At 34.5% G+C, this 19739-nt stretch overlaps 1 protein-coding gene across 1 annotated transcript; it reads right to left on the bottom strand.

The window, feature by feature from the left end:
* Window positions 1-1407: 1407 nt before the first annotated feature.
* LOC128245367 (ciliogenesis and planar polarity effector 2-like) lies at window positions 1408-17844 on the bottom strand. The gene is made up of 5 exons (XM_052963501.1): window positions 17713-17844; window positions 14291-14437; window positions 13169-13293; window positions 6052-6188; window positions 1408-3421 (listed from the first exon to the last, which is right to left on the bottom strand). Exons 1-5 carry the CDS (start codon window positions 17819-17821, stop codon window positions 3160-3162), a joined length of 780 nt encoding a protein of 259 aa, XP_052819461.1. The 5' UTR covers window positions 17822-17844; the 3' UTR covers window positions 1408-3159.
* Between the last annotated feature and the right edge of the window lie 1895 nt (window positions 17845-19739).

Genomic DNA, 19739 nt, shown 5'->3' with positions numbered 1-19739 from the left:
CACTTTATCACTATCTTTAATAAAGGCAAGGGAGATAACCAAGAGCACAGAGTACAGGTTGTCTCTATTTTTCACTTTATCACTATCTTTAACAAAGGCAAGGGAGATAGCCAACAGCACAGAGTACAGGTTGTCTCTCTTTATCACTTTATCACTATCTTTAACAAAGGCAAGGGAGATAGCCAACTGGCAAGGGAGATAACCAACTGACAAGGGATGTTACCAACTGGCAAAGGAGAAACCAACTGGCAAGTGAGGTAACCAACTGGCAAAGGAGAAACCAACTGGCAAGGGAGGTAACCAACTTGCAAAGGAGAAACCAACTGACAAGGGAGGTAACCAACTGGCAAAGAAGATAACAAACTGACAAGGGAGGTAACCAACTGACAAAGGAAAAACCAACAGGCAAGTGAGGTAACCAACTGGCAAAGGAGGCAACAAACTGACAATGGTGGTAACCAACTGGCAAAGGAGAAACCAACTGACAAGGGAGGTAACCAACTGGCAAAGGAGAAACCAACTGACAAGGGAGGTAACCAACTGGCAAAGGAGAAACCAACTGACAAGGGAGGTAACCAACTTGCAAAGGAGAAACTAACTGGCAAGTGAGGTAACCAACTGGCAAAGGAGATAACAAACTGACAAGGGAGGTAACCAACTGGCAAAGGAAAAACCAACAGGCAAGTGAGGTAACCAACTGGCAAAGGAGGCAACAAACTGACAAGAGAGGTAACCAACTGGCAAAGGAGAAACCAACTGACAAGAGAAGTAACCAACTGGCAAAGGAGAAACCAACTGACAAGGGAGGTAACCAACTGGCAAAGGAGAAACCAACTGCCAAGTTAGGTAACCAACTGGCAAAGGAGATAACAAACTAACAAGGGAGGTAACCAACTGGCAAAGGAGATAACAAACTAACAAGGGAGGTAACCAACTGCCAAAGGAGATAACAAACTAACAAGAGAGAAACCAACTGGCAAAGGAGATAACAAACTAACAAGGGAGGTAACCAACTGCCAAAGGAGATAACTAACTGGCAAGGGTGGTAACCAACTGGCAAAGGAGGTCACCAACTCACAAGGGAGGTAACCAACTAACAAGGCAAGGCAGAGAAAAACAATAACCAAACTGCATTCTATAGAAACACAGGTTGTCTCACTTTAACTATAATTTTTCACTTGGCTACATAAGCTCAAGGGCCATAATCAAGTCAAGCATGGGTGAATCTAGCTGGGTTAAGAAAAGAACTAAGCTTTCATGGATATCCAACTACGGTATAAGTTTGATTAAGATACAACCAAAACTGTTAATTGACAGACAGATGCATGGACTAGGGACACCGCGCCATCGCATAAGCTCTTTCAGCCTTTGGCCAGAAGAGCTAAAAATAACACTAAAATTGAGGAGTTTACAGAGGAATATTTATTGATATTTAAATCAATCATCAGCTCAACTGAAGAATTTATTTTACAAGAGCACAAAGTAGATGTACCACTTGTCTGTTTTTCTTCAGTCAAACAAGCAGCCTACCCCAGTAACACAATCAGTGCTCCAACTAGGTCTATATAGCCTATGCCCTGCTGTGCCTTTTTGTTTGACAGAACCCTCTTTGATGGGTTTGAACTATATTTGATATTTATTTGACATATTGGACATATGTTCATTTTTCAAGTATAAAAATGTTAAATATACATAATTTTGACACTTGCAAGTAAAGATAAAAACTAAAGTTTAAATAATAAAATATTAGTACTGAAAGTAGTTGCAACACTGGAATATGAACTGAACATTGGCCCTTGCATGTGCCCCATTAAGGCTCATTCAATGTTATCAAAAATGAACTGACCTACATGTAGGACCTAGCACCTTGACCTTTTCATATCCTGGCTGGAGCACTGACAACTATAATTTGTCACCCTAGTGCAAGTACTAAATCAGTGTGTGTACAACATGCTAAAATTGGTCATAAATGCTATGTCGGCAACATTTTGCTTCGAATAAAGACTTTAAACAAAGAAAACTTCACTATGTCTACACCATTTCAAATGAAACATAGTGGAGTCAACGCCTTTTACGGAGCCCTGTCTTTGGTCTTTTAATACTGAAGTTGATTGAGAGTCTAGTTTCTTAAAACACTCAGACAAATCTTTTCACAAATCAACCGTCCAATGGAGCACTGTCAAAACATTATTTTGGAAACAGATTTGTCGAAGTGTTTGATAAAACTAATCACCTTATCAAACTCCCGTAATAAAACGAAAGCTGTGCTCTTTAAGCAGTAAAGACTGCCCTTTATTTCATTTAAAATAGTGCAGAAATAGAAAAGTTATCTTTGTTATTAGTCTTTATTTTAAGCTAAATGTTGCCTTCCGATGTAGTATTATATGACATAATTTATCACGTGGAATACACACACTGTAAGTAACTGCTTAATTATAGAAATAGAATCAATTATTGATTTCTTGCATGAAGATGACTTGTTATTAAGCAACAGGCCTTGCTTTAAATGTGTGTATTGTCGCTGGCAACATTTGTACTACATATTATGTGAAAACCTTGAGCAACTACTGGCCTTGGAAGTGTAAAGGATTTGCAAATTGATGACAACAACATTGGCCTTGCCATATACAGTTAAACCGTGTTGGCTCAAACTTGCTTGGCTCGAATTCCTCGGGCTCTAATTTGATGAAAAGGACCGATTTCTTTCTTCTGAAGGTAAGCATTCATGCTTGACTTGAATTTCCCAAGACTCGATGTATTATCGCCATTCCATGGGAGTTCGAGCCAACCAGTTCGACTGTATGTGTGCGTTGTCACTGGCAACATGTGTACTAAGTTCCATGTGAACATCTTGAGCAATTGCTTGCCTAAGTAGGCTAAAAGTTTTGCACATTGATACAATAACATCAAGGCTATGTATACATCAATACCTCAACCTTTGATTTGAGTATCACATGTTAAACATGTTAAAGTACTGTCGAACCCCATTGGCTCGAACTTGCTTGGATGATTTCCTTCTTGGCTCGAACTGGATGTGAATGACTGATTTATTTGAACTGAAGGTAAGCATTCCTGCTTGGCTCAAATTTCCTAAGGCTTGAGTATTTTCGCCTGTTGCTGGGAGTCTGAGCCAACAGGGTTGGACTGTATTGAAATATGCTAAATATATTCATCCGACGCAAAAGTTCTTATCACTTTTTCCGGTTCCTGGGTTGTGGACGGCTTTGGTATTTTCCCTGCAAGTATTAAGTCCCTTTGCCACAGATGTTCACATATAGAGTTCAAAGTGTGGATCGTATCATTGATATCTGACTGGTTTATGTCGGGAATGTTTTTCACTTTGAGAACAGGTATTTGCCACGCCTTCTCGAAATCACGGATATCTCGTTGTGTTACTTCACTGTGTGCGTGTTGGTCACATCTATGGTGAGTTAAGGACAAACTTAAGTATCCTAGTAACTAATGCAAAGATAATTAAAGATGCACATTCAAAGATTGACTGTTTCAACATTTTGTTTTAGTTTTTCTCTCAGAACCAGATAAATTTGGTTGCAATTCAGTCTTAAAAGATAACTTACAATAAAAAAAGATGTCAATTATATAGATAACTGCCGTAAATTTAATTTTTCTTAAAGTGTTTGTAACATAAATTCATTTTTGAACATAAATAAGAAAAACTGTGATCTGATCTTCTGATCGTCAGCAGTCTTGTTCCACTAGTTTGCAGACATAAACACTAACAAGAGCTGTCACAGAGACAGCGCGCTCGCCTATTCAGCCGCTTTTCAGTGTAAGGATTGAAAAGTTTTGGCAAAACATGCATGGATCACTGTAAGATTAGATTTCAATGCAATTTACATGATGTGCTGAGATATTAACATAAATGTGGTTACATGCTAAATTTTAACCAGAATTTTTAAGTGTAATAATAAAGGGCCATTATTTGCAAAATACAGTTATCTATCTTGGTTATTCAATTAGGTTGGGTGGTTGAATACCATTGTATAAAGTCTCAATGCAATACATCAAGTAGTTGCTGAGATATTATCCTATGTGTGCTAACATGCAAGACCTTAACCAGAATTACTAAGTCGCATTATAAAGGGGCAAAAATAATATAATATGAAAGATAGAGTTATCTTACTTGATTAAATAAGAAGATTAAATGGTTGGGAGCCTGTGTGTAAAGTTTCAATGCAATACATAATGTATTTGCTAAAGTATTGACTTAAAAGTGGTAACATGCAAAACTTAACCAGAATTTCTATGTCGAATAATAAAGGGCAATTATTTGAATTTAATGCAAACTAGAGTTATCTTACTTGGTTAATTAAGTCGATTGGATGGTTGAGTACCATTGTATAAAGTCTCAATGCAATACCTCAAGTAGTTGCTGAGATATTAACCTATGTGTGCTTGCACGCAAAACCTTAACCAGAATTTCTAAGTCAAATAATAAAGGCCAATTATTTGCATTAAATGCAAACTAGAGTTATCTTACTTGGTTTATTAAGTAGGTTGGATGGTTGAGTACCATTGTATAAAGTCTCAATGCAAAACCTCAAGTAGTTGCTAAGATATTAACCTATGTGTGCTTGCACGCAAAACCTTAACCAAGGTGTGACGCCAACGCCAACACCAACACCGACGCTTGGGTGAGTAGTAAAGCTCTCCTTATTCTTCGAATAGTCGAGCTAAAATTTGCTCATTCCAAAGCAGAAAATAAAAAAGTTGTCAAAACGATCAATCTGTGAGGGCGGGCTTTAAGGACATTTTAATAAACCTGAGTTGTTTAGGTATTTTGTTTCAGACTGAAACAACATATTACAAAATATTTTCTTTTGCCTACTGTATACATCATAAAATAATTTGACCTTGAGGCTTTTTCAGTGAGTTCGTTCACAGCTATCACTATATCTGTTATGTATTTTCGATCATTTTTTTTTAAAGTGACACTCTTATTCAAAATCATTTCATACACATTTGTAACAAACATAAAACGTGAATGCTTAAAGATTTACTGTGATCTACTATAGTCTCATAAGGTATAAATACCATGTTTTATGCACATTTCTCCCAAATTAAACTCGGTATCCTTCATAAAAAGCATTGTTTTCGACATTTATTCATTCTTATTGGAATATTAAAACAATAGTATTAATTGTGGTAAATCTTATGTAAAAGTGCATCTTGAAGTATTAGTATGAACCATACAAAAAGCTGAGTCGCACATGAGATACTAAAAAAAAAAAGATTTAAATTTTCCTATCTTGAGGGGCATAAAAGTTAATTTTTCACAAGGATGTGTCGGGAAGGAAGTACTACCGGTAATTTTATTATTGTGACTAAACTGCAAAATGTTAATTAATTAAACATGTATGTATTGCAATTTTAATTACATGGATATATGGTTTAAACAAGATGTTTAGCCATTGTACAAACCATATGCATTATAAACTCTTAGTCAAATATAAAATATGTTTTTTGATGATGTTTGATAAAATAGAAAATAGAACACTGAGCAATTGCCCAAATGAAAGGTAACGTTTGTGATCTGCTGTGTTCTTAACCCTTTGCATGCTGGGTAAATTGTTGTCTGCTCAAAAATGTTGTCTGGTTTATTCTAAATTTCTTTCAATTTACTTAAAACTTTGGGGATATATTGACTGAGTGGCAAACAGCTTGGAACCTGACCAGGCGCCGAGTTACTCGGCGTCTGGTCTGGTTCCAAGCTGTTTGCAAAGCCTTTAAAATCGCCATCAGCAGCTTAAGGGTTAACCAGAGTTGAGACCACTGTTTCAGATGTACTTATTTTTATGAAAAAATATGATCACATCATAAAATGTTTCAGTTCTTGAAGTTCACAACGATGACATTATTAACTTTAACTAAGTTCTGAACAATCGGCTCATTGTTGGATAGAATACCTACATGTTAACATCAACAAAATTGTAAAATAGCATTAACTCAACGATCTTGTAAAGAAATTTAAGCCAGTATTTATCATTAGACGTAATGCAATACCGGTACTTTTTGCCCCAAAAAGGATACTTTGTTGCGATGACAAGTTTGGCAACGTTGCTATTTGGTGTGGACAGTCGACTAATAAGGGCGTGCAGCTCGTCAAAACTGGACTTGTCTACCAGCGAAAAGAGAAACAGTATACAGTCTACCCTCTCTGTACACGCCTGAAACATACTGGTACATTTATAGTATTCCATATGCTTGCTGAAACATACTGGTACATTTATAGTATTCCATATGCTTGCTGAAACATACTGGTACATTTATAGTATTCCATATGCTTGCTGAAACATACTGGCACATTTATAGTATTCCATATGCTTGCTGAAACATACTGGTACATTTATATTATTCCATGGGCTTGCTGAAACATACTGGTACATTTATAGTATTCCATATGCTTGCTGAAACATACTGGTACATTTATAGTATTCCATATGCTTGCTGAAACATACTGGTACATTTATAGTATTCCATGGGCTTGCTGAAACATACTGGTACATTTATAGTATTCCATGGGCTTGCTGAAACATACTGGTACATTTATAGTATTCCATATGCTTGCTGAAACATACTGGTACATTTATAGTATTCCATATGCGTGCTGAAACAGACTGGTACATTTATAGTATTCCATATGCTTGCAAAAACATACTGGTACAATTATAGTATTCCATGTGCTTGCCAAAACACACTGTTACAAGTATAGTATTCTATGTGCTTGCCAAAGCATACTGGTACGATAAAGGGGCATAATTCTGTCAAAATGCTTGATACAGTGACCTCCTCCTGTGTACAGGTTGGGGCATGATGGTGAACAAACGTACAAAGTTTCAAAGCCAGATGTCAATGGACTTTGAAAATATTTGAGGTGGTACGCAAACTTTAACGTAAATTCTAAGTCGAAAAAGGGGCATTATTCTGTCAAAATGCTTGATACAGTGACCTCCTCCTGTGTACAGATTGGGGGGGGGGGGGGGGGCATGATGTTGAACAAGCGTGCAAAGTTTCAAAGCCAGATGTCAATGGACTTTGAAAATATTTGAGGTTGTACGCAAACTTTAACATGAATTTTAAGTCGAAAAAGGGGCATAACTTTGTCAAAATGCTAGATAGAGTTACCTCCTCCTGTGTTCAGGTTGGGGGGGCATGATGGTGAACAAGTGTGCAAAGTTTCAAAGCCATATGATAATGGATTTTGAAAATATTTGAGGTGGTACGCAAACTTTAACATAAGTGGTTACGCCGACGCAGAGGCTCGGGTGACTAGGATAACTCTCCTTATTCTTCGAATAGTCTAGCTAAAAACCAATCCAAGATATCCAGAAACCCGACCCATATATGAATTTTGGTGAAGATATGGTGCCCTAACTAAAATTATTCAGTTTTAACCGTTTTTCTATTTCTTGTTTCAATGACCTTGACCATGACTTCAGGGGCCCCAAATGCAGTGAATCCCATGAGAGGTCTCCACAATTTCTTCCTTAATGCTGAATTAAGTAAAGATGTGTCAGCCCAAACTAAAGCTATTTAGTTTCAAACTTTTTTTAATTTTTAGTATTAAACAGTGACCTTGACGTAGACCCCCTGTCTTTCTCAACCAGGTTCGAACCGGCCAAATATATGACATGGACCACGGACATCATATCGTATGGACCACTGGCATTATAAAATTGGTGATTGAGGCAACAGTGAAAAAAATTGTTGCAAAAGAACATTATTTGTTTTGTTAAATAAAACACATTTAAAGCGCTTTAAAAATATTGAAAAAAAAAGTTCAGTATAATATAAGAAATATTACTTAGAGCCGACCTACCTATGGTTTGTATTTTACCTATTTCTACTGACTTAGCCATTTTGGACAGATATTAAAAACACAAAAAAATATTTTTGTGGGGTCCTTACACTGCTTAGCTGACAAATCGTCCACATTGATCATTACCATAAAAGAAACAAGGCCTTTCTTATCTTTTCATATATGGACCGACTTATGGTTCATGGGAAACACTGTTTTATGTTTGACTTAACAGGAACATGCAGGTCTTTGATTGTTTATTATAATTTGTATACATTTTCTACAAATCATTATTGTCAATTAAAAATATGATTGACCCTTTATTTTATCAATTTTCTGCGACTGTAAAGGTCTACATGACATGTGGTAGATAGTAGATTTGAGGCTGGTATCTCCAAGAACGGGCATACCAGAGAGCATGCCCTGCTTGCCTTCACCCTTGGTGTGAAACAGCTCAGCGTTGGTGTAAACAAGATGGACAGCACTGAACCAGCATTCTCTCACAGACGTTTCGAAGAAATTAGTAATGAGGTCAGCACGTTAATCAAGAAGATAGGTTATAACTCGACGGGTGTTCCATTTGTGCCAATCTCTGGTTGGCATAGTGACCACATGCTTGAATCTAGACTTGAAACGTGTTCTTCTTAAGGGCGTACCTGAAGCTTTTTTAATTTGTATGCCCGTTCACTTAAGTAACCCGTCAACACCGGAAAACATTGCATGTATATACACCCTTTAGGGTCAATTTTTATTCCTGATTTCAAGATTTAAGAACTTGCCATTTCAGGGAACCCAAATTGACTTGTATGCCAAGGCGTGCTGGAGTACGCTTAGGTACAATGTATGCCCCTGTGTTGTGTCCCTGTGTTGTGTAACAGTTTAGGGCACATCCTCATTGTTCCCAGCTGATGGATTGGTGTACATGTTTAATTACAACAGCATTAGACTCTCATGGCAGTCAGCCCCATAAAAGAGTAACAGTCTTGTTAGGGTCCTGGGAGTGGTGCACAGATAGAATGTAACGCTTGTTAAAGCTAACCACCCTGCCCCCTAAACAGACGACGGGAACGCAGATGCATGGTCCTATAACAATATGGTGAGAATGGAATTGTTCACACTCCACTTTCCTACACAATACATTGGTTTAGGGAAATAACTGGCACAAGTCAGTGTTAAAAATACAGACTTTTAATCGTTAACCAAATGTCCACACTAAGTCTCCTAAGAAGACCCGTGCCAAAAAAGGTTCGCTAAAGCTAAGCTAAAAGCTGAGCTAAAAGCACAGCTAAAAGCATAGCTAAAAGCATAGCTAAAAGCTTAGCGGTATTGGCCCGAAAAAGCGCAGCTTTTTTTTATAAAAAACGCAGCTTTTTGGGAAAAAAAACAACACAGCTGCTGCGCTAAAGCTATGCTTTTTGCCAAAATAGCTTAGCTAATTTCTTAAAAAAGCTCAGCTCTTGGTGATATTGGGCAAAATAGCTAAGCTATTTTTATGAAAAGCGCAGCTTTATGGCGGTATTGGTCCAAAAGCTTAGCTTTTTCTAAAATAGCTTAGCTAATTATGAAAAGCGCAGCTTTATGGCGGTATTGGCCCAAAAGCTTAGCTTTTTCTAAAATAGCTTAGCTAATTATGAAAAGCGCAGCTTTATGGCGGTATTGGCCCAAAAGTTTAGCTTTTAAAATAGCTTAGCTAATTATGAAAAGCGCAGCTTTTTGGCGGTATTGGCCCAAAAGCTTAGCTTTTTCTAAAATAGCTTAGCTAATTATGAAAAGCGCAGCTTTATGGCGGTATTGGCCCAAAAGCTTAGCTTTTTCTAAAATAGCTTAGCTAATTATGAAAAGCGCAGCTTTATGGCGGTATTGGCCCAAAAGCTTAGCTTTTTCTAAAATAGCTTAGCTAATTATGAAAAGCGCAGCTTTATGGCGGTATTGGCCCAAAAGCTTAGCTTTTTCTAAAATAGCTTAGCTAATTATGAAAAGCGCAGCTTTATGGCGGTATTGGCCCAAAAGCTTAGCTTTATGATGAAGCTTTTCAAATAGCTTAGCTAATTTAGCGCAGCTTTTTAAAAAAAACAACATAGCTCCTATTTTCATAAAAAATACCACAGGTGAAGAAAAGATTTTACAAAAAAACGCACTAAATACACATTTGAGTGTATCTAAAGTGCATTTTTTAACAAAAATATACGCTTTAAACAAAATTAAACAAAAAAAAATGCACCAAGTGTGTTTAAATCGCGTTATATAAATATATTGAACCATCAAAAATAGAACACATTTGAATAAATACATAGACATTTTGCTTTATTTAAATTTCCTAAACATGAGTTTGTGTTACATATATTTTTATTATTTCATATCTCATTTTACATGACACCTTGTAACTGGACATAATGTATTTACAGACAGACAAACAAGTACATATTTGTCAAATTTAGCAATAATAAAATAACCTTTTACTCAGTGGCAAAAATAATTGATAGAAAATCATGAAACTGTTAAAGCTACAAATTGGAAAATGACAAGTCTCAAGGATCTTTTGTTATATTTTTGTCAAATCTAGAGATTCCTGACAGCTCTGGAATAAAACAGGGTATCATATTTTAATTATGTAATGACTTTATTTGTACTTAACTTAAATTGATTGACCCAATTTGGCAAGTTTCCAATAACTGGTAAGCCATGTGGCAGATGGCAGTTTTATGAACCCTCCAAAAACCAACACTGTAATCATTTGTATAGCATTAAAGGTGCTAGTGTGCATTTGTATGGAAACATGGCAATTTCAGCTTAATATGTTAATATGATATTAACATATATATAAGGATGAAAACAAGTGCATCTTCATAGAGTTTTAAAACTACGTAAATCTACTATCTGGGGCCAATAATCCTACATCCAGCTACTATCTACAACAGCATTGTTATTTATTAAAATATGTGCACTAGATTGAAAGTTGACAAATAAAAGTCCCACAAGTAGTCAAGTGTCATAACAGTGAAATTAACAACTGAAATAAAGAATACATACCATGACCTGAGTGCTTTCACATGTCAGTTTATCACAAATCATCCAATAGTGGTATGTCATGTTTTTTAATAATAGTTCATATTTATCTGATCTAATGATCATTATTTTACTTCACTAATCCCTTTACTATTAATTTGTTTTAATTGGTGTGAATTCATTTATTAATTAAAACATCATCAATATTATTTTAATGAAATCCCAACAAAATGGCTACCAGTAGCTTTGATTTGAAATTGGCTCCCTAAATGCTGAGATTTAATTGGTCCTTGGTACAATCAGATAAGATCAGGCTTATCATGCATGTTGTAAAATTGGAAAGGAAATGACAAAGAATTTGGTAGTGGCATTACAAGAAATTTAAGGAATAATAATTCTATAAATGTTGTTATTACATGCAATTGATTATTGCCTATAAGTAAAATGTGTTCTTTTGATTTAAATAAAAAAAATATAATATATTTTTGATTTTTAAAATAATCTTTCTTTTTATTTCATTATTTTGTTTTAGTTTAGTTTAGTAAATTGATCAATAATAAAATGTTTATTTACTGGTTGATTGATTGATTGATTGATTGATTGATTGATTGATTCATTCATTCATTCATTCATTCATTCATTCATTCATTCATTCATTCATTCATTCATTCATTCATTCATATTCTTGTATTTATGTGTATATTTCATAAATGTTTACTTTATTACACAAAGATACTACTATTACACAAAGATACTACTTTTTTTACCTAAACTAAAAGATGCACTTCTTAGTAAAAAGATACACTTAAAATGCACTCTTTAATGACAGTAGATTATCAATAAAACTAAAGATACTTTTAAAAGGGATACCAATAAAAAAAAAGATGTATCTTCTGTTCCTGCCAAAATATTTATGCCAAAAACTACAGAAACTAGCTCTGAGTAGCAAAAAGTTTAAACATAAACCCAGTTTAATGGCACTGGTTAAATGCCAAAGACAGCCCAAAATTGTCTTATTTTAAATCGAATCAGCATGTACAGAGACAAAGAATAACTTGACCAACACGGATTCAATTTTAGTTTAAAATAAAAAATCCAAAATAGAATAATCAGGACCTGATGAGATGGGACACATTTTCAAAACAATTTAAAGGTATTTAGGAAAATGATATATTTTCAGACACCTGCGTTTTGAATAAAAAAAAAACACAAAAAAATATTTGGAATTTCTATTTTAATAACTGTGTTATAAATAAATAATAAAATTTTGAAAATGAATTTCACAATATAAACCTTTGTTTTTCTCCAAAAGCTTAGTCTTTTCTTTGAAAAGCTTAGTCTTTTAAAGAAATACTAACCCAATTTTAATTTTGGAAAAGACGCAGCTAATATGAAAAAGACGCAGCTTTTCTAAGAGGCAATCTTTTACCTAGTCAAAAGACGCAGCTTTAGCTAAGCTTTGATTTAAAAAACGCATCTTCATAAACAAAAAGCGCAGCTTAGTAGAAAAAACTCAGCTTTTAGAGAAAAGAACATAGCTTTTGTGCAGCTCTTTTTTAAAAAGCGCAGCTTTGAAGAAAAAGCGCAGCTTTTTAGAGAAAAAAACATAGCTTTAGCTAAGCTATTATTAAAAAGCACAGCTTTTGCTAACCTTTCTATAAAAAACACAGCTTTTGCTAAGCTTTTTCAAAATAGCTTAGCTAAAAAAACGCAGCTTTTTGAAAAGCATAGCTTTAGCTAAGCTAAAGCTGCGCTTTTTAGAAAGCTGAGCTTTTTTTTGGCACGGGGAAGACGCAAAAAATATTTACAACTCAAACTTTATTATTAGAGGTTTACCTGTAAAAATGTTTATATAACTTGCTTATATAACTTGCTTAAATTTGACCTTCGGGATAGCCAAATTTAATTTTTAACATTCCTGTCATGACTAGTTTCCACCATAAACAAGCTCATTCAACTGTATGTTAAGGCAACAAATCATCACTATAAATCAAATCCTTACATCGAATGTTTTCTAAAGAAATTATAAAGTTATCTAACACTTTCAAAATATTATTATTAAGTTATTTGCCACTTTAAATTGTGAAGGTGTTTTTTTTTATGAAATTGTTAAAAATTATATTTTGGAATGACGCAGTTCAGGATCCATCTTGGGATGAAGCTGAGGCTTTACCAATAAACTATCAGAGCGGTTTTCCATAGACGGTTCTGATACATATTCCATTCATACTACACAAGAACTATGGCAATATTGACTGACAAAGCTTTGTTTTGAAAAATATAAAGTAAACAAAATAGAATTGACAAACATTTGTTAAATTGGTAAAACTCAAACCTACATACACTAAGAACGTGGTCAAACTTTTTGGTTGCCATTTCCCCTGCATCCCAAAACTGCAGGTGAAAGAGTGTGACCTTGTTCACATCAATAATCTTCCCAGGCCAAAAACAGGTGCTTGTCTGTAAACCTAAAAATGTATGTGTTATAAACAATTGATTGTAATAAATAAATAAATAAATAATATGCAGTGTTATTTCTTCTGTTTCATTTGAGCCCTTATAAAAAAATGATATTGGAAAACAAACAAAACATTTAATGAAAATTATTAGTTTTAAAAGCAATTAATTTAAAACCTGTATCATACAGAAATCTTAAAGGGACTATACACCAGATTGGCACCAAAAAAAGTTTTTTTCTGTTACGAATCTCAGGACAATTATTTAATAAAATGTTTTACACTTTGATATCATAATTGTAAAAAAAATACCAAAACGTAAAAAAAAAAATCCAGTCACAGACCGGATTCGAACCGGTGTCGCCAAAATTACAGTCCAGTGTTGTATCCACTGGGCTACGAAGGCTAACCCTAAACGATTGGAATATTTAAGCTATATACCTAACTTGGTAATATCACGTGATAACATCGACTAGCCAATCACGCATAAGGAATGAATTCTACTAGGTAGACATACCTAGTAATCTTTTTTAATGGAAAAATACGAAAAAACTGCTAAAAATAAATTAATTGTAAACTATGTGGTACTTCAGTTAGTAAGTTTCAATGCATTGTACACATTGATACCAAGTTTATGTCAGTTTTCGACAATTTTCTTTTTTTTTCGCTATTTTATCATACGGAGTACAGCCCCTTTAAAGGGGCACAATATAAAATATTAGTGATATTTAAGGCTTTATTAACTAAGGAATTTGTGGCCACATAGCTATTAATTAAAAAACACAACATTTATACTATTACAAAAGCTAATTTTATTTCAACTGTACACATATCATATGTTTTTTTTCTTTTGATCATTAAAGGCAAACGAATTAAAATAATAATGCCTGAAAAAAAGCAGAAAAATAGCACCAACCTTTATTGATATAATGCCCCTTTAAAATAAATGTATGGAAACTATAAGTGCATCATTACATAGAGAGTACTAGTGCTATATCAAAATTCAGACCTGGTGTCTCCATGTGTGTTTTTGGTATATCATGGCCTGTGAGTTTCGCCACTGTGGCACTCTTGCCCACGCCCGACTTTCCCGCCACAAAGATCTTGTATCTTGCTTCCTCAAGGTGCGCAGCCAAAGGGGGCCGCTCTAACAGTCCTGGTTGTGAGGAAAATGGTGCTTGGTTATTGTTAGGAAGTGTCTTATTATTAATAATGGATATATTGGGATACAAAGCTGAAGACATAAGTATAAATATTAGCAGAATATAAATGTGTTCTTCTTTCATATATACCATCATAACTGTAAATGCATTTCAATTGTTCTTATCTTTAAGACTCATCAAAGTGTTTTGAAATGTAGAACAAATAATCATTTTAGACTAGTAAATAATAAAGCTGATGATTTAGTTGTTTGTTTTTGGTTGTGGAAATCATGAAGGCATATTCTACACCAAACTTGTCACAATACATACAATGATACTTTGTGCAGGGATGAAGTGAACTTAATGACAATTTGGCCTGTGGTCAAGTCACTTATTTTTACTTTGAAAACCAACTACACCTGACCTAAACTGAACTTTACCAAAATGTAAAACACATTATACATGTCCCATACAAATAGAGGTTAAATAACATACTTTACAGTAACAGTACCATTACTTGTACTACTTCCAAAATACAGTACCGGTAAGCATGTGCTTAAAATAATTTGCCAATGATTATAAACAGTTTGCAATAACATACTGATAAAATTAAGTCAATACCTATATGATATAATGTCATACATATTCCTGAAGTACAGTCAAAATTAATACTATAAAACAATCATTCTAAACAAATTGCTAATTAATCATTTGTCCCACAAACCAGAAAGTGGTCTGATGTTGTAACTTGGGATCCCAACGTGTATGCTTTGTAAAGATAGTATTCAGGTCAAGGGGTGAACGCAAAAAGGTTGTATCTTCTTCTTTATTTAACCCTTAAGCTGCTGATGGCGATTTTAAAGGCTTTGCAAACAGCTCGGAACCAGACCAGACGCCGAGTAACTCGACGCCTGGTCAGGTTCCAAGCTGTTTGCCACTCAGTCAATATATCCCCAAAGTTTTAAGTAAATTGAAAGAAATTTAGAATAAACCAGACGACATTTTTGAGCAGACGACAGTTTACCCAGCATGCAAAGGGTTAATGTCACTGTGAACCTGTTCAGAGTTCATACAGCCAGACTCGTGACAAAATCAAGGAGTTTTCAAGGAGATTTCAATGTCCAGTACCTAATTTCTATTTCTTTAATTACCCCTACAAACTATGAGATAACACTTATTTTCAAAGACAATAATTAATAACACATATTTGTGACATAGTTACTTGTTAAAAATTGAATTGTCTTTTAAGTTTTTTAATGTATTGCAGATTCTCTTGTGTTTTTCCAACTTTGCGTGGGATTTCAGTGTAGACTCACCCACTCAACTGATGTCATTTACTTAAATGCAATGTTTTCACATTGCTTTAATGTGTATATTTTTGTGGTCAACCAGTCTAGTATAAGCTTTGTTAAAAACAACAAGAAACTACAGCAAAAACGAAACCAGAAATTGAAATTTACTGAATCGGTGTAAACTTAAAATGTACTGATTGGGACTAAAGCCCTTACCATACCTGTACCATCACACGCACGCCAACAGATTAGAAAGGTAAAAAGATACTAATGAAGCATCCACTAAGATCAAAGTTTTTTTGTAAAGATGAACCTTTTTTAATACTAACACTTCATTTCAGACAGAAAAAGAAAATTTAAGCCCTTTTTTGTAAATACAAACACTTTCCATGCAATTTTCAAGGCAAAATAAAAATAAAAGAAGTTTTAAAGAGATTTTTCAAATATAAGGACTTTACATCCATTAGCCTAAACTTAACTATATTATATGATCGTTTAAGAAACATTAACAAAATAACTGTTGAAATGAAGCAATAAAATAATGCTGATCATGCTTTACTATGTATGTATTTCAACATTGTTAATTTGCATCTGCGCCCAAAAGCTATGATCTGAATACACAAGCCAATCATAAGCCAAAAGGTTGTCCAGTTAGCACAGTGGTTAAGGCACTCGCTTATCACCAAGGCGGCCAGGGTTCGAATCCCAGCCTGAGTGCATGTGAGTTTGGGTAGTGGTCACGAAGCTGGACCAGTTGGTATTCTCTAGTTTCCACCACAACACAAGTCACACTCTCCCACAACATCGTGCCAACGAGAGTGACTTTGTATAAGTTAATGTAACCTTCTTTACAATTGTAAACCTATCAGTGAACTCATGTCAAAGTTTGTTTTAAATATAGAACATATGGCTTTCTGTTGTCCTCTTTGATAAAATGTAAATATTTTAATGTTATTTCATGCTTTTGATTCCTTTGAAGACATTATATTGGCAAACTTATAAATGACTGATTCATAACATGACCAGTCAGTCATAGCTATTGATGAACTAGTGAATGTTGTTCGGTTATGAGTTCATGCCTAACCCTGGTGTGTCCAAGTATCATAATTTCTGGTGATTTGGGACTTAATAAAATCTCATGTAATGTTTATGGCTATGGATTTCTAGATTTGGTTTATTCGTCAGTGTATATCAAATATGGTTTAAGATGCATTTCAGACTACCCTTATGGCCTTCCCTCAAACCACTGTGGTCGGACTGAAAACAAGAAAGGTGTATATGTTGCAACAACTAGTTGTGCCACTACAAAGGTGGTACTTGCTGAAAGTCAACACAATTTATTACCTTGGTATTAGCCACAATAAAGCTTGTTAATTGTAACTCAACAATATAAATTAACACTGCATTGTTAAATAAAAACACAAAAGTTACAAATAAAATATTTTTAGCCAATACCTTTCTCTTAATACACTTAGTGTTTCATGAAACAAAAATTCAGATCCATCTGTCAACAAAGTGTTGCCATTTTTTAACTACCTAGCGAGTGCCTTTTATCTTTCCGCTCAACATACTTAGCGCAGGGATCGGTCATTCTTGGCTAGGAAAACAACAAGTGGTATATGGACGCACAGAGTTGCCAAAACAAAAATTGTCAAAGACTCTGAAGCGGTTTTTTATATGGACTACCCTGGTATATATTTGATACATAGAAAAACATTACTAAAAAAGGATAACATATCTTGACTAGGCATGGACTAATAAAGATAACAACATTAAGCGTAATATAGTTAAATAACCATAAAAAAATACGACAATAGGTCTATGACCCCACAATTTTTAGCTAACATTAACAATTCAAAGCAATGGGAAGACTTCCCTTTGTTTGTGCACCCTTTGTATTGGTACATTTAATTTGTGATTATACCTTTAAAATACCTGTGCAATCATGTAATAACCTGATTTTTTATGTATAAATATTTAAATACAAAATTCATTACCAAATGTCCGTAACCTTTGTTTATTTCTTATGAACAGACAAGACAGCATGTCATGTCCTTCACCGGTTGTCTGCCAGTCGTGTTGTAAATAAGTTCCTGGACTAAACATGATTTGTTTGTGTTACAACAAAAGACAGTTTTAGAAATAAGGGAAGGAACTCTTCTTGCAACTTTATCGCTACCGTCTTATGGTTACAATACACTATTAATATACATTTCCTACATGGACAGAAAGGGGCATTATAATCGATGAGGATAATCAAAACGCTTAAAGCTTTGAAAGACTGTCGGTGACATATCTGAAGCAACACAAGTCCTTTTAAATGAAAAGCGATACATTGATTTCATTCATTTGATCAGGGACTTATAAAATGATTTAAAGGCCTGTGGTTTGATAAACTCGCTTTTAATAAAAAATTAGGTGAAATACATGCGGTAGCCTAGGATCAATGCCATTATGATAAGCACAAAGGCATCGATCGTCCCTATCTACTCAAGTATCCAATACTTGAGATCTCAATACAGGGTTCTTAGTTGGAACTTCTTTAAAGGGACTCGTTTATGGTTTGTAAAATGCACTTCAAACCGTAAACAAATGTTTATACAGAATGTATGTTCAAATATTTCTTTTCAGTTCTCAATTTTGAGATGCGTTACTAACGCGATTCAACATGTGCGACTGGAGAAAGTATTGCTATTCTATATTTTCTTGACTGTGTATGTGCTGTTCTGAATCCATTATTGAAGTCAATAGATGAACAATTTAAGAAGTTCACGTATTCTTCAAATGTTCTTAAACCATTATTGAAGTTATTTGATGAACAATTTATCGTTCTTTATTCATTCATGAGGCATTTTATAAACAATTTAAAAACTTTACGTATTCTTCAACTGTTCATAAACCATTATTGAAACTTGATTTTATTAATATTTTTTTAAGAACTTCATATATTCTTCACATATAGGTTTTTATCAGATTCGGGGTGGGGGAGTACATGTTGTATTATAATTCATTGATTCGAAGGCTTCATGATGGTAACCAAAGCATACCAGTTTCTCAGGTTTTCCCAGAAAATGTCTTCGAAATGCAATCAATATGGATCGACTATTAATCTCTGCAGAATTTATCCTGTTAGAACGAAATAATTGACTAGCAATTTTAGTTCGTCCAAGATGACTGCCTAATCCACAAACATGTTAAGTTTCTAATACACTTCTTCTATTGTATTTTGGTGTTATCAATACTTTAATGATATTGTTTTGGATAATAGATATACTTTTTCGTATTAAAATAGCGTTTTAGACAAAATAACATGGCGACCAAGATAGCAGCCAAAATATCCCATGATGATGGATTCATCAAACTATAAGTATTGGCGGTGATATCCTTTCAGAAAGCAATAAAATTGTATATTGTATTGTTTGCATCTAACAAATGCTCTTTTATACAACTATAAAACATGTTGCATCATTCCATAACATGGCGTCAAAGATGGCAACCAAGGTAATTGTCGTTGTAGATAGAAGTTTTGGAGTTGCAACTAAACTGTAGCCAATGTGTTGGTCATAGTATGAAACCATGTTTGGAGCGTTGGAATAAGTGCCAAAACGTTGTTTATTAGTGATCATTCATGCTATATTGTGACAAAGAATAAGGCAAGATGTTTAGTTCCTACTGAAGACAACGCACTTGCATACGATAGCTGTACACATGTTCCATATCATGTACCTTTCTTGACCCGTGTTTCATACCATGACCGTTCTTGTCTCTGCCTCTCAGGGCCAGTCATAGTTTCACGTTTTGGCCGCGACGCAGTGCCCCGTTTCTGATACCCACAATTTTGACATTTCAGCCGGGTTTACTGATGTGCCATGTTGTCTCAACGTGTTAACCATGTTCTCGCTGTCGCCTGGTTGTAATCCCGTTATGGCATGATTAACGAATGGCAATGAATAAATATGAAAACGAATCATGTTACATCCAAAATTCAACAGATTATGCCCTTTCCAAAATAAATAATGACTAT

This window comes from Mya arenaria, chromosome 9, assembly GCF_026914265.1.
Source record: "Mya arenaria isolate MELC-2E11 chromosome 9, ASM2691426v1".
Classification (NCBI taxonomy): domain Eukaryota; kingdom Metazoa; phylum Mollusca; class Bivalvia; order Myida; family Myidae; genus Mya; species Mya arenaria.
This window is presented reverse-complemented; position numbering and strand designations above follow the sequence as displayed.